Consider the following 22,885-nt stretch of genomic DNA (forward strand, 5'->3'; position numbering starts at 1 on the left):
CAACATTATGCCAGCTAACTCTCAGACAATATTTCACTAAACTACTATCTGATATCCTACCTGATGTACCTACTGCAGACCCAATACTGGATTGTATTAAAAAATTGCCTAAACCAGCACACCTACCTGACAAAGTAACCAGAGATATGTTACATAGTAGGGGAGGTTGAAAAAAGACACAAGTCCATCAAGTCCAACCTATGTGTGTGATTATATGTCAGTGTTACATTATATATCCCCTTAGGTTGTGGTCATTCAGGTGCTTATCTAATAGTTTTTTTAAACTATCGATGCTTGCCGCTGAAACCACCGTCTGTGGGAGTGAATTCCACATTTCTGCCACTCTTACAGTAAAGAACTCTACGCTCTACTTGCTGAGCCTATCATCTACTAGGGCCCCCAGGTCCTTTTCCATCCTAGATTCCCCCAGAAGTTCTCTCCCCCCCCCCCCCCCCCCCCGTGAGTAGATTGCATTTATATTTTTGCCACCCAAATGCATTATTTTACATTTTTCCACTTAAATTTTGGCAGCAAATTTCGATTTAGTCTTAGGACTAAAATGGCATTTTAGTTTTAGTCCCATTTTAGTCTTCTGCAATTGTTTTAGTTTTAGTCGTATTTAATCGACTAAATCTCCAGTACATTTTAGTTGACTAAAATGTCCTACGTTTTAGTAGTCTAAAATCTCCAGTACACTTTAGTCGTCTAAAATCCAATGGGTGTAATTAAATTGTAATGCATTAGTTAACATTTCTCTACAATTTCCAAACTCATTATATACTGCTGGAGTGAAAAATCTAGTATGTTATTTATTATGGTATTGAGGTATGAACATGCACTACATACCAGTGTTAATTTTGAAGTCAAATTTCAATTTATTTTAGTTTTAGTCTTAGTCTTTTGACTAACATGGCATTTTAGTTTTAGTCCCTTTTTTTTGTCTTTTGACTAAAATGCCATTTTAGTTTTAGTCATATTTTAGTCGACTAAAATGTTTTAGTCGACAAAATTAACACTGCACATTAAACCTCATTTGCCATGTAGTTGCCCACCCCATTAATTTGTTCTTGCACGGTTTCCACATCTTACAGAGAAGTTATTGCCCTGCTTAGCTTAGTATCGTCCGCAAATACAGAAATTGAACTGTTTACCCCATCCTCCAGGTCATTTATGAACTAATTAAATAGGATTGGTCCCAGCACAGAACAATGGGGGATCCCACTTTCCACCGCTCCCCATTTATCACCACCCTCTAAACTCGCCCTTGTAACCACTTTTCAATCCATGTACTCACCCTATGGTCCATGCCAACGAACCTTACTTTGTACAGTAAACGTTGATGGGGAACTGTCAAATGCTTTTGCAAAATCCAGGTATACCACATCTACAGGCCTTCCTTTATCTAGATGGCAGCTCACCTCCTTATAAAATGTTAAATGATTGGTTTGGCAGGAACGATTCTTCATGAATCCATGCCGATTACTGCTAATTATACCATTTTCATTACTAAAATCTTGTATATAGTCCCTTATCATCCCCTCCAAGAGCTTGCATTTTATTGATGTTAGGCTAACTGGTCTGTAATCCCCAGGGATGTATTTTGGCCCTTTTTTAAATACTGTGTTGGTGCTACATTGGCTTTTCCACAATCAGATGGTACCATTCCAGTCAGTAGACTATCAGTAAAAATAAGGAACAATGGTCTGGCAATTACTTGACTGTGTTGCCCCAGGACCCTCGGGTGCAAGCCATCTGGTCCCGGTGACTTATTATTGTTAAGTTTTCCAAGTCTATTTCTAATTCTGTCCTCTGTTAGCCATGATGGTGCTTCCTGTAATATGTCATGAGAATAAACATTGCAGTTATGGTTACTAAAGCCCCCCGATTTCCACCTGAAGACTGAGGAGAAGAAGAAATTCAATACCTTCGCCATCTTATCATTTGTAACCAGATTTCCTTCCTCATTCTTTATGGGGCCAAATATGGTCTGTCCTCCCTTTTTATACTTAAAGAATTTCTTGGGATTTTTTTTGCTCTCCTCCTCTGTGTCTTTCGTGTTCTATCTTAGCCGCCCTAATTGTACCCTTACATTCCTTGTTGCATTCATTGTAAGGTCTGAATGCTCATGATGATCCCACAGCCTTGTGTTTTTTGAAGGCCTTCTCCTTTGCTTTTATATACATTTTTAAATTGGAGTTAAGCCATCCAGGACTTTTGTTTGCTCTTTTAAATTAATTTCCCAATGGGATGCACTGGCTAATGCTAATGGCTAATGCTGGTCTGTATCCATTTTTTTACCACATAAAGACAAGCTCCTCCAGACAACTAGAAATCCAGAAAATATCCCAAAACAGTATGTAAATTTAGCATACTATGCTGATCTCCAGCACGCTCCTCTACAGTGGAAAAATTTGTTGACCACAACAAAATCCCTGTGTAACCACCACATATTGAGTTCTGTTACCCTGTGAAACTACTCATATGCAAAGGGGAAAACATACACAATCAAATCTCTCGACTGTTGAGAAAATGGCAACTAGTTGTGCACTCTCATGGGCAGTCTCCTTCTGTTAAACACCTTGATCCAGAGTGCAAGGTAGTAGGCAGCGCTGAGGAAATGGCAACATGACCTCGACATACCCTGGGCCATTTCTTTGCACTTTTGTCTTTGTCTCCCTGGAAGTATCTCCTGCTTGCGGGACTATAGCTGTTATTCCCCGAAAAAGAGTTGGGGGTTGTACCGCCCTTAACCTTTATTACAACTTTTTCCTTAGTTACACGGATTATGACTCAAGACTTTTTCCTGTTTTTGGCTGCCTGTTGTAACCTCTTGTTGGTTCAGGTCCCTACAGCCAAAACTACATGATATATCACAGATCTATCTCTAAGCGCAAGTTCACACAGTATTCTGCTTCTGTTCTCCTAAAAGTAAGGTTGTCAAAACCTATAAGTGCATCACGAGCCTGTGTCCACCACTAGCTACACACCACCAGCGCATTTTTCCTAAATGCACAATATATTTTAAAATTACATCTTTAAATGTAAAAGGGCTTAACAGTCTGAACAAGAGATTCTGTGTCCAATATGTCAAAGAAAAAAGGGGAGTGCTAGTAGCAATCAAGGACTTTGGCATTTAAAATATTTAAAACCATTACGGATTATTCAGAAGGTTTAATCATGTTGCCGTCAACATGGGGGGGTGGGTGCTTTGGGGTGCGCGCCCCCACCCCAAAGCACCTTGTCCCCATGTTGATGAGGACGAGGGCCCCTTCCAGACAACCCTGGCCATTGGCTGTCGGGGCCCCAATGAGTACGTACCCCTACCCATTCACCTGGGGGAAAAAAAAATGTCAATAAAAACACATTAGATAGGTTTGTAAAGTAATTTATTAGGCAGCTTCGGGGGTCTCTTCCAACTCCTCCGCTCTCTCCGGCCTCTTCTCCAGCTCTCCTGCCTCTTCTCCCGGTCTCCGGTTCTTCTCCCGCTCTCCGTTTCTTCTGCCGGGCTCCTCCGCTATCTTCAACGCTTTTGCTAGCGTTGGCCCAGTCTTCTCCGTCGTCTTCTTCCCTCTTCTCTTCTTCCGATGTTGCCACGACGCTCTCTCCCGCTGTAATGCCGTGTGCGCAACGACTTTTATAGGCATGGGACGTGGTCACCCAGTGACCCCGCCCCTTATGATGTCACAGTCCCACCATGCCCCGGAACTGTGACGTCATAAGGGGCACCCACCTCCCCATGTTGAGGGCATAATGCCCCGGGACTGTGACGTCATAAGGGGCACCCACCCCCCCATGTTGAGGGCATGCGGCCTGGTACGGTTCAGGGGGGGGGGCGCTTGCTCATCCCCACCCCCTTTCCTGACCGGCCGGGCTGCCTGCTCGGATAAGGGTCTGGTATGGATTTTGGGGGGACCCTCACGCCGTTTTTTTCGGCGTAGGGGGTTCCCCTTTAAAACCATACTAGACCTAAGGGCCTGGTATGCTCTTGGAGGGGAATTCTTTCTCGCGCTCGCTGCAATAGGAAAATGTGTTTTTCCTATTGCAGCCAGCGCGAGATGTACAGTACCCTGTCGCCAAGAACCAGCAAGATGGGATTGCGCTGGAAACACATTCTCGCGGGCAGGTACTGTATATGTTTGCCTGTTCTAAACAACTTTCCTTTCTATATATTGTTTGGAAGGGAATACAGAAGGCCAGGAACTATAATTTACTTTGCAGGGACTAATACAGTTCCTGACATAACCATCGGATGTCTCTAGCTCTTCTCCCAAACATACGGGACTATACATTTTTCTCTAAGCCCCATCTTGCCTACAGACAAAAAGACTTCTTCATAGTTACATCTAGTTGAAAGAAGCAACAAGTCCATCCAGTTCAACCAACAGAGGAAAAAAAAAGTACACACAAATCGAAAACCACCATATACACCATCCAATTCCCACAGTTGTTCCAGAGGAAATCAAAAAACTCCAGTAAAGCATGACCCAGTTTGCTCCAGCGGGGGACGAAAAATCTTTCCTGATCCTCCAAGAGGTAATCGGATATTCCCTGGATCAACTTTACCTATAAATATTAGTATCCAGTTATATTATGTGCATTTACAGTTGTGCTCAAAAGTTTGCTTACACTTAGAGAATTGGTAATATATATTATAAAGGAATAAACTTGCGCGCTACTATGTGTAATTTTGTGTTTAAAAAATATAAACCATCAACCTACAGTGAATTTAGACAAAATAAACTCAGAAAAGGATAAAATATATAATAAATGTGTAGTGACCTTGAATTTGCTGCAACCACTTGGTAGTGTACCCAAAAAAACTACGTAATCAAATGTAAAAGGAAGAAATAAGAGTGGTGCGCTTATTCAGTAACGTGCCATGAATTAATATACTTAAAGGGGTTTTAAAGGTAAACGTTTTTTCACCTTAATGCATTCTGTGCATTAAGGTGAAAAAACTTTCGACAATACCGCCGCCCCCAGCCCCCCGTTTTACTTACCTGACCCCTCGAAAGTCCCGCGCTCGCTCCTGACATCCTCTTCGCCGCTCAGCCTTGCCGCTGATTGACTACAGTGGATGGATTGAAAGCAGCGCAGCCATTGGCTCGCGCTGCTGTCAATCACATCCAATGACGCGGGGGGGCGGGGCCGAGTGATACAGTGAGCGGCTATAGCCGCCAGCTGTATCACGGGAGTGCGCCCGCAAGAACTAACCACCATGCGAGGGAGCTCGCATTAAGGTGTTGAGTCCTTGCGGGGAGGAGCTGAAACAGCCGTTGAGGGACCCCAGAAGACCAGGTTCGGGCCACTCTGTGCAAAACGAGCTGCACAGTGAAGGTAAGTATAACATGTTTGTTATTTAAAAAAAAAATACCTTTACAACCCCTTTAAGGAATGAACATAAGTATCCAAAAACATACAAATAAATGTGAATTAAAGCCCTACGGTAGGAGTCAGTTCATATAGAGATAAGAATCTCATAGGAGTAACTTGATAGAAGAAAAAACTAAAAGACAACACAGGAGAGAAGCCTTGCCGCCGTATATGTAAGTTATATGGTCGGCAAGTGGTTAAACAATAAAAAGGTGGGTGGCGTGGAGCTTCCTGATATGAAGGATTATTACTCTATGGTCGGTCTTGATCAAATAAAATACTGACTATGCCCTTCCAGCTAAAAATACTGGCGTACTTTAGAACAGTCCTTCATCCTGCAAGGGAGGTTAAGGTCCCTATTATTGGCTTACCCTTCTTTGAAACATAAATACAAGATATGATATCCCACTATATCGGTGGCACTACAGACATGAGCCCAATTCTTAAATTCCAAGGTATCCTCAACTACTCTAATTCATCCCCCACTACCGCTAGAAAATTTGAAGTTTTTGATACCGGGTCTGTCTCTCAAGCATTGGGTTCTGGCCACGCTTGTATTCTTAAAGACATAATGGTGTTATAATCTGAAGAGAGATTTTCATATGCCAGCCTTGGGGTACTTTCTACTGCATATGTCCAATTGACCGCATATCTACAGAGCAATCCAATAACTAACCGCTCAGTATGCACAAAAGCGTGGATGTACTAGATCTCAGACAAATACCCCTCCAGAGGCATTACTATACTATACAAATTTTTTTTTTTTTTACATTTTAAATACTGTTTATTGGAAAATAAATAACAGTACAAAGGTATCAAATTGGCAGAAACCAAACGAGGTAACACAACAATGTCAATAACATTAGAGTCAAGGTGTGCATGTACCTGCCACAAAAGTCATCTTCAAAATAAAGGCACGAACACTTATAGTCTCAAGGGCATTATTAAATACTCTATCTCCTAGATAGTGGCAACCGGAGGTCAGGAAAGGGAAGCTAAAGCTCGCAGGCACCAGGGCTCCTCAAGGGTAGGCCACGCACCCCTAATGGGATCCTGCTGTGCGCAGACCAACCGAGCGAAGCGCTGGGGGATCAAAAAGACCTTCCCTGGTCCCGTCCTGAACTCACGGCCCACCCGTCGTTAAAAAAAAGGAAAAGGGGAAAAAAGAAACAAGAAGTCTGCCGTGATAATTAACCTTGAAATGAGCCCAACAATAATGTAAAAGGTAGTATCACTTATACAGGGGGCTATCCCCAAAAATCAGAGATGGTACATGCTAAACCACAATGTTGTGGGTTTTTCCATTCTTAGACTGTACAACCATAACATGTGAATAATGGAAGTATAAAGAGTGAAGGAGAGTTCTGCAAGGTACATTACTCTCAACCTTTGTGTCTCACATTGAGTAGGATTTTAGAAAGAAGCCAGTAGGAGGAAAGGGGGAGAAGAAGGAAGAACAGAGGGGTAAAGTGGGGGAGGATAGGAAGAGGTAGGAGAAGATTAGAAGCAAGAACCCTCGCGGAAGAAGAGGTGGGCCCGGAGCTGACCAGAGCCTGGGGGGTACCTAGACCTTATGCAGATTCAGGTAAGAGGTGGTATGTCCAAGAAACGAGCCCAGGGCTCCCAAATAAGTCTGAATTTATCAGAGGTGTCTAGAATTCTGCTTGCGACCTTCTCCTGTGTCATAATCCAGGAAATTTTCTGTTTGGCCTGGCGAAGGGAGACTGAAGGTTTTTTCCAGGCGTGAGCTAGCGTAATCTTGGCCCCAAGCAGGATGAAGTGAATCAGAGACCGAGACAGTTTAGGTACTTTCGGGATGTTGTCATTTAGTAGAGCAATGGAGGGGCTCTGTTGGACTGCAAAGCCTGTGGTTTTGCGGATGAGATGAAAAATTCCATTCCAAAATCCTCTAATTTTGGGACACTCCCAAAATGTGTGAAGTAGGGAACCTATATGGCCACAACCTCTGAAGCAGAGGGGCGAAGAATGTGGATAAAATTTAGTAATTCGGGTGGGTACCAGGTACCACCTGGTCATGACTTTAAGATCCGCCTCCATCAGAGAGGAACTAAGCATGCCCTTAAAGGCTCGGGAGACACAAGTATGCCAGGTATCCATGTCCCAGTCGAGATGCAGATCCCGCTCCCATTGCAACATATAATTCGCTTTCTCCCGGGGCTCCGCTAGTGCAGAGTATATTAGGGAAATTCCTCCCCTTACACCCATGGCTGATGAGCACCAAAATTCGTAGGGGGTAACTGATAGTGGGGTTGGCAAGCTTTTCCAGACCCCCCGCAAAAAGTGTGATAATTGGTAATAGCGGAAAGTTTCTGATGCTGGCATCTCCAATTTAGAGATGCAGTACTTAAGTGAAATGGGACCAGAATTAATGAAGAATTGCCCTATTCTGTAAAGGCCCTTGTCGAGCCACCACTTAAAGGCCTCGATGTTCATGCCCGGCTGGAATTGTGGGTTGTGGAATATGTGTGCCAGGGGTAACCATGGGGAGGTGAGGTAATGTTTTTTATGTAGTGTGTCACACAGGGCCATTGAGTGAGACAAGGAGGGGGAAAGAATCGGGGGTCTGTCCTTTTGTGTTCTCCAAACCAGGAAGTCTAGAGTGTGGTGGGGAGTGGCCTGGCGTTCAATATCAACCCAATCAGGCTTAGGTCCTTTAGAGTAAATAGCTGAGAATTGGCAGAGTTGGGCAGCTTGATAATACCACCATAAATTAGGGAGCCCTAGACCCCCTTTTTTCTTTGGACGGTATAGCACCTGTTTGGAAAAGTGATGTCCCTTCCCCCCTCCAGATAAATCTGGTGATTGAAGCCTGTAGTTTGTCTAGTGTGTGTTTCTGGATTGGGATAGGTAGGGAGCGAAAGAGATATAGGATCCTAGGAAGTAATGTCATCTTGACCGAATTTATCTACCTATCCAGGACATTTTATACCGGGCCCAATGCGCGAGATCATCGGAGAGTTTCTTGAGCATTGGGGGGTAATTGTGGCGGTAAAGACGTTCTATTTTTGCTGATAATGAAACACCTAAGTAGGGAAGGGAGGAGTCGCGCCAGGTGAAGGGAAAATGGGTCTTGAGCCTCTCCACCAGCTCATGGGGGGAGGAAATATTCAGAGCCATTGATTTAGCCATGTTAACCTGGAGTCCAGAGATGCCGCCAAACAAGTTAAGCAGTTGTAGAATGTTGGGGGTGGAAATTAGAGGGGAAGTGACAAACAGGAGGACGTCGTCGGCAAAGAGGGCACATTTATGTGTCCTCTGGCCACATTGCACTCCATGGATGTCAGGGTTTTGTCTTACGGCCAGAGCCAAGGTTTCCATCGCTATTGCGAATAGGATCGGCGAAAGAGGGCAGCCTTGTCTAGTCCCCTGCAAGATAGAGAATTCTTCGGACAGGTGACCTTGTATTTTAATACGTGCTTTAGGGGAGGAGTAAAGGGAGGATATAGTGGTAATGAAGTCCGGGCCAAAGCCCCATTTCCGTAAAACAGAAAAGAGGTATGGCCAGGTGACCGTGTCGAAGGCCTTTTGGAGGTCTATCGAAAGGACAAATCCTGGTTGAGAAGGACCCCCATCCCAGGTTGATTGCATAAGGGAAATTAAGTCTACTGCTCTCCTAATCTGGTCCGGCCCCTGTCTTCCGGGGATAAACCCTACCTGGTCCTTGTGGATATAATTAGCAATGAAGGAAGCCAGTCTGTTTGCCAGAATTTTCGTCATAATCTTTAAATCATTATTGATCAACGAAATTGGCCTATAGTTGCAAACATCACTGGGGTCCTTGCCCTGTTTGGGGATTACTGATATGTATGCCAAGTTTGCTGACGGTTCCAGGGGGGACCCCGCGTGAAGTGAGTTGAAGAGGCAGGCCAGATAAGGAGAGAGGGCGTCTGAAAAAGCTTTATAATAATGTGCGGAGAAGCCATCAGGGCCTGGGGCTGAATCTGTTTTGAGGTTCTTTATGACTTCATGAATTTCCTCCACTCTGAAGGGGGGTTCCATAATGGACCTATGGGAGTCCGAGAGTGTAGGAATATCAAGGCTATTCAAGAAGGAATCAATAGAGTCTGCGCTGTGAGGGTCGGGGGCTGAGTAAAGCTTGGAATAAAAAGCCTTAAAGGTTTCCAAGATCTTTTGGGGATTTTGGGTGAGAGTTCCCGACTGGGATCTGATCTTGGGCAGCGAGAAGGTTTTTATTTTAGGGGACAGTTTAGTAGACAACTGGGGACCAATTTTATTTGCTTGAATATAGAATCTGCCGCTGAGCCAGGTAAGATGTTTGTCTGCATTTGATGTAAGGGCCAGATTAAGCGCTACTCGGGAGGCTTCTAGCTTGGTTAGGGTTGTGGAAGATGGGTTAGCTTTATGGGATTTGCTGAGGGAATGAAATTCCCTTTCCATTTGTACAATATCCGCTTTCCTTTCCTTTTTGAGTTTAGATGCCAGTTGGATCATTTTCCCTCTAAGGACAGCCTTGTGTGCTCCCCATAGCACACTAGGAGAGATGTCTCCTGTATCATTAAGACGGAAAAATTCCTTGATTTATTTTTCTAGAATTATGCAGTGGACAGGGTTGGAAAGTAGAGATTTACTTAGGCGCCACTGTGGAGGCCCAGAGGGTAAAAGGGAGCAGGAGATTTTAAGTGTCACTAAGGAGTGGTCTGACCACAGGACTTCCTGTATGGAGGCGTGGGATGCTGTGTGGATATCTGAATTTGGGAGGAATATATGGTCAATTCTGGCGTAGGTATTATGAGGTGCTGAGAAATGGGTATAGTCCTTCGCCGTGGGGTTTAGTTCCCTCCACACGTCTATCAGGCCCATATCATGTAAAAGGCGGGCAATTCTGAGGCTTTGAGTGGGCGGATTCCTTAGCCGAGATCTCCCATGGGAGGACTTATCCAGCAGTTGATCAAAAGTGATGTTAGAGTCACCACCCATGATCAACCTGCCTTCCAAATGCGGGGCTAGAGTTGACAGCATAGAGGTGAAGAAACGTGCCTGTCTTTGGTTAGGAGCGTAATATGAAATGATAGAGTACAAAATCCCCCCTATGGTTCCTTTTATTAAAATATACCTGTCCTCTGGGTCTTTGATCGTGTGTGTGAGTGTGAAGGGGGTACTTTTAGATAGGAGAATGGCGACACCTCTTTTTTTGGTGTCAGCATTCGCCAGAAAAAAGGTCGGGAATGTGCGGTGTAGGAAGGTGGGGTTATAACTAGCTGGGAAATGGGTTTCCTGGAGCAGGACAATATCGAGGCCCCTAGAGTGGTAGCTCTGAAATGCCTTGCGGCATTTAGAGGGGGAGTTGAGTCCCTGGACATTATGCGAGGCTATTTTTAACGAATGTGTCTGGGTAGTCGGATCAGCCATGGGTGCAGGGAGTTTGGAGCGACATGAAGCAAAGGGGGCTTACCTGCACCATCCGGGAGTGGTCAGCGGCTCGAAGAGAAATAAGTTCAGAATTCTTCCTGAGGGCTGGGTAGAGAGGTAAATTCTGCGAGGGTTCCTGGAGAGAATGGGATCGAGAGGGAGGGGAATGGGGAGGAGACACAGGAGAGGATGAGAAAGGAAAGGGAGAGAGAGGAAGGGAATGAGAAGAATGTATGACATGTAGATTAATCAGGCATAATAATACCGCAAACATTAAGTGCAAAACCAACAGTTAATGAGGTCGAAACTAGGAAACAATATATATAAGAAGTAATCAAAACTCGGACTAGTAATACTAGTCCTAGTCCGGATTCCCCTAGGCGGGGGAGCCCGGAAAAAAAAAAAAGGGGAAGAGGGCAACCTCAAGTAGGGTTGTCTACCTGATGTCACCAGAGGGGTACTGTGTCCCCTCGAGTCACAACAGAGAGGGTGGAATGCAGGGCCGCTCCGGCCGTCTGGATCCCCCAATGAAAGGGGAAAAAAAAAAGTGGTATCGGTCACCAGGATGTAGTGTAAACTAAATTACTAAATTGCAAGTTGTTTGTAGGTCAATAGGCACAAATTAAATAACCGAGATCAATATGTAATAAAAGAAGGGGAAAGTCACTGTGGGGGGGGGGGTAAAAAAAAAAAAAAGTATATTCTTCCTTTTTCGACTTTACAAGGGTCTCCTTTGTATTGTCTACTGTGACATGCCGTGAGGTGGATGTCCTCGTCGGAAGAATACGGTGTAGCCCGGAAAGGGAACCCCCATAGCCATAAAAAGGGGCTAGAGGGGCCTAACTGTGGGCGTAGACCGGCTTAAGGAGGTTGCCGAGGTTAGTTTGATGTAGGGACGCCCCTACTCAAGAGAAAAAAAAAAAAGAAAAAAATACATGGACCTCGGTCCATCAGGTAGGTTGGAGAAAGAAATTCCATTCCAGACGTGAGGAGGAACGTTCATCTTGTGAAGCGAGAGTCCCGTAGCCGCTTTGGTAGCTGCTTGTTCCATAGTGGAGTAAGGGGGCTGCCCAGGGGGGGCCTCTTGGAAGAACCTGGGGTAGGTGATTCATGTAGAGGGGCCAGGGTCTGTGAGATCAGGCCTAGTTGCAGGAGCAGGTGCTCCCCATCCTGGAAGTTGGAGAAGTGGTAGGGAACATCTTTGAAGTGAAATTGAAGGCGGAAAGGGAATGACCAGCGATATTTGATGGAGTTTTGGGCGAGTATTACCAACAGTGGCTTGAGCGCTCTTCGTTTTTGAACCGTGGCTGGCGAGATGTCCGCAAAGATTTGAATTTTATGCCCTTGAAAAGACAGGTTATCCATGTTGCGGGATCTTCTCATGACCTCCTCCTTTACACCATAAAAATGGGGCTTGACTACAATGACCCTCGGGAGGCCATCTTGGCGGGGAAGCTGGAGGGCTCTGTGTGCCCTGTCCAGTTCAAGTCTGTGACTTTGGATGTCAGGAATGAGGTCTTTGATAAATAATTGGACATTATTCGGTATATCCGTTACTGTTTCGGGTATTCCACGTATACGGAAATTGTAACGTCTATTTCTGTTTTCCAAATCGTCTATTTTAGATAGGGCAGTATCTAGCTGGTCTTGTAAGGACTGAATACAGGCCGTGTTCTGGTTGGTGCGTGCAGCAGTGTTGTCCACCACCTGTTCAATCGCATCTATGCGGGAGCACAAATTTTGTAGATCAGCCTTGATAACGGCTGTAATCTGCGTAGCATTTTGAGCTAGGCCTGCTGCCAGCATGTCTGAAAAGCTCTGTAGCAAGAGCTGCATGTCCTGGGTCTGGGGCTGCTGTGAGGCTGAGGGAGGGATGGGCCCTGCTAGGCCTAGAGGAGAGTGAAGCCTGGGTGGGTGGATAATATCACCCAGGGTCCTGTTAAGGAGGGAGTCTGTGTTAGCAGGGGGGATCCCTTGAGTGATGCTGTGACTTACAGTTGTTGCCAGCATGTGAGCGTGCTGCTGGGAGGGGGGTGAGTGGTCAGTGACTTCCATGCCGTCCCTCAGAGAAGCTGCGGTCGCCATCTTGGACGGGTCAGGGGCCGCCTGATTAAAGATCAATTGACGGCTCACCTCGCTCTTCTGCGTGCCGCTCGGCATATGAAAGTGGGCTGGAGGGGTTCGGTGAGCCCAGGGGAAGTATTGGTGCCGGTTCCGCTCGATCTGAGAGCTCTGGGGGAGAAGAAGGGCCGGAGCGGTGCGGAGCTCTCGATTAGAGCGTCTTCTCGGGAGTCCCGCGCATGCGCACCTTGATACTACACAAATTTTTCCAATCTAAAGGGACTTTCGCAATTCTTCATTAGCAAAATGGAAAAGGAATTTGCATACAACTTTTACAGACGCCCGCTGGATGAATGCCATTCAAAACAATCTTAGATACTCTAAGTGTGTGAATTTTTGGGAACTTAAAAAAAAAAAAAAAACCACAGATGGTACATGACCCCATCACACGTTGCTAAATTCTCATCACCCAATGATAATTTAGGCTGGCGAGGTTATTCATAAGAGGGAACATTGTACCACATACTATGGAGCTGCCTACACATATAGAGTTACTGGAATGCGATATTCAGGTTACTTTCTAATATCACAGATTGCATTATGATGCCTGACTGACCCAGCCCTGCCTCTGCTTAGTATAGATACAAATAGTTTCCCTCCTGAGCTCAGACCTGTGAGTATGCATATACTATTCTTAGCCAGACTGAGTATTCTTAAAAAGTGGGGAGGCAACCTATCCCTCAAAGTTTCTGAAGTAATACAACAATTTAGACTTGATTTTGACATAAAAAATAAGTAGCCTACCAAACGGGGAGGCAAAATCAATTCCATGCAGCTTGGGACATATTGTCAACCAATCTATTTGTTATTGCAGACTTTTCTTTGGCCAGCGTTTTCATAGCACCTGAACAGAAATGTTTGTTTTCTATGTTCTTTGATTACTTTCATAGTAACAAACCTTTGATATGAATATATTTATATACCATATAAAACAGAATATACTCAGCCTTTTATAGAGACTTCTCATTTCTGATGTACATCTAAGACTGGGTTCATACTGATGCGAATTGGATGCGGGTTTCTCTGCATCCACTTTGCATGATTTGAAAGTGTGACGGCTCTCAAGGGAGCCAGTTCACACATCTCTGGTGCGGCTGTGGAGCGGATTGCACAAGGGTCCTGTGCGTCTTTAGCTCCGTTTCAGGTCCAAATTCAAGCAAAAATTCAGGCCTGATTAGTTCCCGAAATGGAGAACAGGGACGCACCGGACCCCTGATGTGAGCCGCATCCGCACTCAGTGTGAACCCAGCCTAACTGAATTTTATACTGAAAAAAAGGTTATCATTTTTATTTTATTTTTGACTTACATTACAGAATTTGGAACAAGAGAAATATTCTTTAAGTCGGGAAGTTGAGCTTAAAAATCACATTCTGGAAAGCCTAACCGTGGAGTGTGAAAATATAAAACAACAACAGAAAGTTTGCCTTGAACAACTGCAGGAACAAATAGAGAGGACACATAATCGGGAAGTTTGTGGACTAAAAGAGAAGGTATGACAACTTTTTAGTTTTGTTTTGTAAACATTTTTTTCATTAAAATTTTTTCCATAAAAGTGGATGTAAATCCGATTCATGAAATTTGAGCAGTACACATATATCTGTAGTGTTTTTTTTTTTTATCTCTCTTCAAAGCACTATGAAGCTGTCCCCTGCTGTGTTCTTCTGACAAGTTCTCCGTCAACTGAGATAAAAGCAAGCTGAAATTTGTGATGGGGAGGATGCTATAAATAGATTAGCAGAGTGATGAACTATTCAACCAACAGATCTGAAAATCTCTACCTAATGAGGAGAGGGGGTGTGAGCCTTTCCTCCAATCAGCTGTATGCCCAGGGTTCACTGCAGTGATGAACAAGAAGAGAAAATATGTAACACATCTGAACTTTCTAAACTGTATATAAAGCTGAAGACAGCAGCTTATACATGTAAAACTTATGTAGGGAGATTTGTTTTATCCCTGTGTATCATCTGAGGCTGTTCACTTCACTCGGTATATGTGTGGATTTACATCCACTATAAAACGGTTGTAAATCGCAGCAGTAAAAAAAAAAAAAAAAAAATTAAGGCAACTGCACAATGTGCTAGTATGTATTATGAAATACCCTAGAATGTAGCCCTTCAGTGGCTTGTTGTCATCGCTGATAGGGATTACATGTTTTCCCAGTCTTCCTTCCTGGTTCTTGGGATTTGGTTGTATGAGTGGCCTGGAGCCGCAATAATGTCACTCTTGCCCTCGGCTCTGGCAAGGCATGAAGGACCTTAAGAGCGCATGCGCCAGTGATGTCACCGGCTGCATCCAGTGCACCGTTTAGGAGATATTCATTTTACCTACAGGGAAGCCTTAAAAATCACACGGCAAACGTTATTACTGCTTTAAGGGGCAACATGTCCTATGTTTGTAACCTGAAGTTCTCTGGGAGTGTGGATTAATAGACCTTTAAAAGGATATTAATGTTCTATTAATGTTTTGTTCAACTTTAAAAAAAAAAAAAGGGAGAGTAATTTTACATCTATCCCTTCCCCTTTTGGGCAGGGGTTTCATATGTAGATGGGAGCATGCAGAAAGGGAGTTGTACTACAAAAGGGATGCAAACAGACGTTATCCAGTTTCCTAGAAATCAATAATTAATAGTACTTTGAATACTTAAAGCGGTTGTAAAGGTAATTTTTTTTTTTAAAAAAAAATAACAAACATATCATACTTACCTTCACTGTGCAGCTCGTTCTGCACAGAGTGGCCCCGAACCTAGTCTTCTGGGGTCCCTCGGCGGCTGTTTCAGCTCCTCCCCGCAAGCATTCACCACCTTAATGCGAGCTCCCTCGCATGGTGGTGAGTGCTTGCGGGCGCGCTCCCGTGATACAGCCGGCGGCTATAGCCGCTCGCTGTATCACTCGGCCCCGCCCCCCGGCGCGCCGCGTCATCGGATGTGATTGACAGCAGCGCGAGCCAATGGCTGCGCTGCTTTCAATCCATCCACTGCAGCCAATCAGCGACCAGGCTGAGCTGCAGCGAAGATGACAAGAACGTGCAGCGAAGATTCGAGGCGTCAGGTAAGTAAAACGGGGGGGCTGGGGGCGGCGGTACTGTCAAAAGTTTTTTCACCTTAATGCATAGAATGCATTAAGGTGAAAAAATTTTTACCTTTACAACCCCTTTAATATTCTTTTGATCTAATATTTCTATTTATCAGAATTGGAGCATATGTATATATTAAAAACAAAACTTTTCTGTTCCTATAAAAAGATGGAGAAGCTGAAAGCTGAATTGGATGAAGCAAGACTGAGTGAGAAACAGTTGCATCAAAAGTTAGACCATCAGACTGTGATGTTGACTAATAAATCTGAAGAACTTCGAATGATGTCTGAACGCGGTCATGAAACAATGTCTTCAGAAATGGTTACAATTCAGCTTGAGATGCATGAACTAGAAAATGCCAAGGTGAGCAGCTTATCAGTCATATATTTTACTATAATAAAACAATTTTTATAGATATGCAAGACTGAATTAAATAAAATGTATGGGGCATGTATAATCGATTTTATAATTTTCTGGACTAAAATTTACATTTATTTATTTTTTCAGACAGATAAGTATGAAATATTATATTTCATATTTACCTTTCGCTGTCAGCAAGTGACACACAACTGCAGTTTTTGTACTGCTGTCAATAGCCTGTAAAATTTGATCCACCTCTATTCAACTTGACTAAAAAACATGCACTTGAATGAGTCAGAAGGCAAAATTACCACCTATCCCTTTCAGTTATCCTGTACTGACCTGTATAGATTGTTAGTGGTAGTCAAGTAAAAGGCAGTGCTTGGCTTTCTTACTTAAAAATCCAGCGTGCTTTGCAAACTAAATGTATTGGGAGCACCCTATGTCAAATATTCATGTGCCTGTAGGAAAGCAGGCAGTGAGATTGGTAACTGCCTATCAATAATGGTGATTAGAGGGACCGCAGAGAAAGCTTCTAAAAAGAAAAAAAACTTTCCTTGCTGACTATGAGTCTTTATGGATCTGCTCTTGCTCACAGCAACTTACAAATGAAAGCTCCGCATGACAGACAGTTGCAGTATTTAGGGGGGGGGGGAGTGAACCTTCACCCATAAAAGCACTTCCTGCTTTTGTAATGTAACAATAAATCATATTTCCTTTTTTTTTTTTTTTTTACTTCCAGCATCCTTGCCTTTGTTCACAAGGTAGCTCATGTTGTTCATATACATACCTGTCTCTCCTTGGGATCTCAGTCTGTTCCACAGAAGCCTCCCTTTGAGCCCATTTAAGATATTCCCTTGGCTGACCTTACTCGTAAGGTGGTTTTTCTTGTGGCTATCATGTCAGCGAGATGGATCTCAAAACTGGCAACCTTCTATCGTAAGGAACCATTCCTTATTCTACATATAGGCAAGGTAGTTTTCAGGCCTCGGGCCTCCTTTCTCCATTTGGTAGTTTCCTCTCTAAATCAGCACATCATCCTGCCTTCTATTTGTCCTCTTCCAAAGCACCCCAAAGAGATCTTTCTACATTGTTTAGTTGTAGTATGTGCAGTGTGAGTTTATCTCTTGGCTACTGCTTCCATCCAAACCTCCACTTCCCAAGTTTGCCCCGCCTGCAGGCTCTCACAAGGGTTTCCTGCATTTCATTTCACCATCTATAGGCTGATTAGGCAGATTATTACTAAGGCTTATGCCTTGAATGGTAGGAATCCTCCTTTCCGTCTTAAGGCTCATTTGACATGTTCAGTCAGTGCCTGTTGGGTATTTCAGTGTCTGTTTCTCAGATTTTTCAGTCTTCTGTTCACACATTTGTGATGTTTTACTAGGTTCAGGCCTCTACTGACACCAGATTTTGTCAGTAAGGTGCTTCAAGCTGCTCTTTGAGTTGGGAACCAGATTCCCATGTTCTGAACTGTTGGCATTGATTGCTGTGTTGCCCTCCCCTGTATTGCTTGGGGACCTCCTAAGGTCAAGACTTTGTCCTGTACCATATGATTAAAGGAGTTGTAAAGTCTCAAGATTTTTCACCTTAATGCATTCTATGCATTAAGGTGAAAAACCTTTTGTGGTGCAGCCCCCCCCCCCCCCCCCCCGAGCCCCCCTTTTACTTACCTGATCTTTCCAGCAATGAGAACGAGCCCAGCTCCAGCTGCTGTCCGGGTCCTCATTGGATAGATTGATAGCAGCGGGAGCCATTGGCTCCCGCTGCTGTCATTTAAATCCAGTGACACGAGAGCCGGGGGCGGGGCCGAGTCCTGCTGTCTGTGTCAATGGACACAGCAGCGGGGCTCGGGAGCGAGCCCGCACGAGTGTCCCCGTGGAATTTGGCACTCCTTGGGGGCACTCGATGCAGAGGAGGAGCCAGAAGCGCTGCAGGGGGACCCCAGAAAAGGAGGATCTGGGCCACTCTGTGCAAAACCCTTGCACAGAGGAGGTAAGTTTAACATGTTGGTTATTTAAAAAAAAAAAGGAACCTTTACACGCACTTTGAGAGAGATTTTTACTTACCTGTAACTCCCTTTACTTGGAGTACAGTACAGGTCACAGGACACCCTCCCCTCAGGAGGGCTTTTTTTCTGATTACATGCTAAAAAAACTAGACTGTCCTAACAAGTTGGTTTGCCAGTGTCCCTGTCTGAAGGTGGCAACATATAAACTTTGGCCAAGACTTAAAGGAGCCTGTGTCCTGTACATAGATTTTATAGGCAAGTCAAAAATCCTTTTTTTTTCACTATTCGTACTAGGGATAATTTCAGTGGCATACATAAACAGTTAAAAGTATTCGGTCTTTGTTTATTTGCACTGGCAGGCACATTTGCAAGAAGAATTGACTGAACTGCAGTACAAAAATGAACAACTTATTCTGGCTAATGAAAATCTAAGTCGTCAGGTTGAACGTCTTCAAGTAGAAAAAGAAGAGCGAGAAAAAGAAGCAGTTACCTACTTCAGTGCTTTAGAGGTAAAAACATTTTTTTCCTTTTTTTTTTTTTTTTTATGTTTATCTAAACCAAAAAAGTGTAATGCATTTGAGACTTACCAGTCTACTAGATGTGGTGGCTGCATTAGTTTTTTGTTTTTTTGTGTGTTGTTTTTTTTTTATTTATTTATTTATTTATTTTAGACTTTTTTTATCCTTTATTTTCACCTGCTGATCCCGCCTGTAATACACTTTTTTGCACAGTTCTAACTGTTTTTGCTCTGAAGAAAACAGTTTGAGCGCAGAGTGAATCTGTATTGGAGTGACTATTTCATTATAATAACTGCGTTTGCAATGTTCTAATGCGGAAAATGCAGGGTCTGCATCTCTTTAGAAGTAATTAACCCTTTGGAAATATCTCACCAAGAACAAAAAATGTTGTTGCAGAGGATGCCTAAAATCTGACTTGTATCTTTGTGCAGACTTCTGTAAAAATCAGTGAGCCAATCACACAAGCAGGACATTATATTTCTCTGGGTGTTCCGTACACCCGTGGTGTACAAAACATCTCCAGGTTGACATGCTTCTTTGAATTTTACAGAAAATAACAGCGTTGCTTTGCCTTGTCTGCTGTGGTTTCCAGTGAAAAACTTGTGCCTGTAAGGGTCCTTTCACACGGGACGGATCCGAGATGATCCGCCCCGTGAACATCCGCTTGCTCAGCGGGGATCGCTCCGTGGATCCCCACTGAGCAGGCAGATGACAGGTCCGTCGCTGCACACTGTGCAGCGACGGACCTATCACAGTGCCGCTCTCCCCTATGGGGGATCAGATGAAGACGGACCGTAGAGTCCGTCGACATCCGATCCGAAAACGGATGGAAAAGTAGGTTTTTCCTCCGTTACACATTTTTGGATCGGAGCGGGTCGGATGTTAGCGGACATGTCACCGCTGACATCCGACGCTCCATAGAGGTCTATGGAGGGTCCGCTCAGGTCCGCCTAAAAAACTGACAGGCGGACCTGAACGGATCGTTCGTCTGAAAGAGGCCTTATGCTGCATTTGGGGTGCCGGTAACAACGGCACTGCAAGTGTAACATGTTTTTTGTGTATTTCATAAATGCGAGCAAAATCTCAATGATTTGCAAGCATTCACAAAATGTTAGTGTGAATGCGGCCTGATTAGTGTAGTGAATCATCTACTGCAGAGAGTAAGCTGCAGGATGGACACAATGTTGCAGGGACAGAACTCTGTTTATCTTAGGTCAGGGGTCAGCAACCTTTTCCATATCAATTGCCATTTTTAAAAGCACTTGACAACTGGCACATCATACTCCTAGTGTTTTTCACATTTTGCACTCATAGATGCACAGATAATGTTTAAACCCATTAGTTATCATGTCACTTCAAGTGATTGCAGAATTCACTGGCTGTGTGTGACCTTGGGGGGAAGAGCTGGGTGATCAGTGAGTGCAGAATGTGGCTACAGTGATTTAAAAAAACAAAAAAAGGGGGATTTGCCTCTTGCACACTTCTGCCTAAAAACTCAGTGTTTTAACCACTTAAGGACCCGCCTCATTTTGGATTTTTGGTGTTTACATGTTTAAAACAGATTTTTTTGCTAGAAAATTACTTAGAACCCCCAAACATTATATGTTGTTTTTTTTCTAACACCCTAGAGAATAAAATGGTGGTCATTGCAATACTTTTTTTTGCACCGTATTTGCGCAGTGGTCTTATAAGCGCACTTTTTTTGGAAAAAATTCACTTTTTTGAATAAAAAAATTAGACAACAGTAAAGTTAGCCCAATGTTTTTTTTTTTATATTGTGAAATATAATCTTACGCCAAGTAAATTGATATCCAACATGTCACGCTTCAAAATTGCGCCCGCTCGTGGAATGGCGTCAAACTTTTACCCTTAAAAATCTCCATAGGCGACGTTTAAAAAAATTCTACAGGTTGCATGTTTTGTGTTACAGAGGAGGTCTATGGCTAGAGTTATTGCTCTCGCTCTACCGATTGCGGCGACACCTCACATGTGTGGTTTGACCACCGTTTTCATATGCGGGCGCTACTCATGTATGCGTTCGCTTCTGCGCGCGAGCTCGTCGGGACAGGGCGCTTTAAAAATTTTTTTTTTATTATTTATTTTACTTTATTTCTTTGTTTACTGTTTTTTTAAAAAAAAATGTGGATCACTTTTATTCCTATTACAAGGTACTCATATTTGGACTTTAATGCAAAAAAAAAAAAAGTCGTTTAAAAAAAAGAAAAACAAAAAAATGTGCCTGTCACGGAACGTCCCTCACTCCGCTTGAGTGCTTCCGGCAGTATACCACATCCTTGTAGTTTGGATACAGATATCAGATAGTCCAACCGCTCCCAAGCATAAAACAAGACGAGACTTGCTTAGTTGCTAACATGGACTATATTTATTTAGAATCAAAATTACAAGATTTTATATGCCGTTGGAACCTCCTCTAGCAATACAACTGTAACCTAATTAGCATGAGCTAGTTTACTAAATCATTTACCCAGACTTGGTGACTATTCAATACACATTACCATAAACATCAACACAGGGTTAATTGGAACAAACAACAATGTGTGGAATACCCTTAGAACCTGTGGTAAGCCAGACTAGACTGTTCGTCTCCTAGCCAGTCCTGGAGGCTAATGTGATCAGCTCACTCAATTAACAGGTTGAGTTCAGAATCAAACAAACCAATAATAGTCTCTACATACATCCTGGGAGATATTGTGGACAAATATTACTGTCCCATTTTAAGTAGTCCAAGATATATTTTTTCACTCACCCTGTGCCAGGATAGCACAGGGTGATTTAGACATAAGAGGTGTATGGGAAGCTGAAACAAGGGCATCCCCTACTTTCCAAGGGATTCTGAGTTCCACAGGCCCTCCCGTCACATTTCTCCCCTTTCGGCTGAAGACTAACACAGGAGGAGACCCCAGACAGGTTGACTCTGAAGTTAGTCAGTAGTTTCAGTCCTCTAATGCCTGTACCCACACAGTACCCCAAACAAATTGTTCCAAATAGAGCATTACTCACCCAGCCAACCTCTGCCTCTCTCAGAGAACATACCTGCTGCTGGGGAGAGGCCTGGACTGGCTCTTCTCCCCGCAGTCCTTTCTGCCGCTGGAGAGAAGACAGGGTGACTGGGCTCACTCCATCATGCTGTTGGGGATCTGGGCCGACTGCCCAGCATCCCTGGGGTATACAGGTGGAGACTGAAGTCCCATCCACCTTCACAGGAAATCCATCCTCTGTTAGTTGAGGGCAGAGTCCAGCAGTACTCGGCCTTGTTGCCAACCCTTCTGCTGGAAACCCCACACCATCTGCTCCGGCTAACTGTTGGGGAGGGAGGCTGACTGCCCCGCCTCCCTGAAACTCTGTAGTTGTTGCCGGTGCTGGGCAGAGGTTGGTAGCACTCTGCCCTTTTGCCAGTGCTTCAACTGGGGAAGTTCCTTGTAACTCCACAGATCCTACTGTTGGTGCTGGACAGAGCACAGTGAAGTTTGGCCCCAATACCAGCTCTTCTGCTCGAGGCTCATCAGGTTGTTCTTCCTCAGCAGAAAAGTCTATCAAATCCCCTGTCTCTGCAACTGGTGTCTGGGGATAGAGGTTCACCATCTCCTGTTCTTGGAACCCAGAAGATGTTATCAGTGCTGGGCAGAGGTTAGCAGAGTTCTGCCCTGTTGTCAGCACTTCAGGTTTGGGGACGGCAATCTCCGGATTTTCCACCGCCGATTTTCTGGCATGCTGCTGAACGTGTTCTAGCAGTTTCCTGTATGCCCTTTCCAGATGCTGTTCCTTCCTTAGCAAATGGTCCAGATCAGGTTTGAGCTCTGAGACCCCTGCAAGACCGAGCATAGCCTCTCTATATTCTCGCAGGTCCTCAAGGGCAGGTTCCCCTTCATCTCCAAACACAAAATGATCTGTAAGGCTCTCCCACAGCAATCCAGGGCCTCCAAAGTCATATCCCTCCGGAGAGCATTCTGTTGTCTCCCCTAAATATCCCTCCTCTGTGTGCCATTGCAGAGCCCGATAACTATTGTCCAGCTCTAT

The 22,885-nt window shown here is 44.1% G+C and overlaps 1 protein-coding gene across 5 annotated transcripts in view; it reads left to right on the forward strand.

Moving 5' to 3' along the window:
* Positions 1 to 22,885, forward strand: part of SPDL1 (spindle apparatus coiled-coil protein 1) — a 140,691-nt gene that overhangs the window by 71,648 nt on the left and 46,158 nt on the right. For all 5 annotated transcript variants that reach the window (XM_073620722.1, XM_073620726.1, XM_073620724.1 and 2 more), the window contains exons 3-5: positions 14,200 to 14,376; positions 16,127 to 16,321; positions 18,689 to 18,838. In XM_073620722.1, coding sequence (XP_073476823.1) covers positions 14,200 to 14,376; positions 16,127 to 16,321; positions 18,689 to 18,838 — 522 coding nt within the window. The remainder of the gene's footprint in view (positions 1 to 14,199; positions 14,377 to 16,126; positions 16,322 to 18,688; positions 18,839 to 22,885) is intronic.

The sequence above is a fragment of the Aquarana catesbeiana genome, linkage group LG03 (genome assembly GCF_042186555.1).
Source record: "Aquarana catesbeiana isolate 2022-GZ linkage group LG03, ASM4218655v1, whole genome shotgun sequence".
NCBI classification, from domain to species: Eukaryota; Metazoa; Chordata; class Amphibia; order Anura; family Ranidae; genus Aquarana; species Aquarana catesbeiana.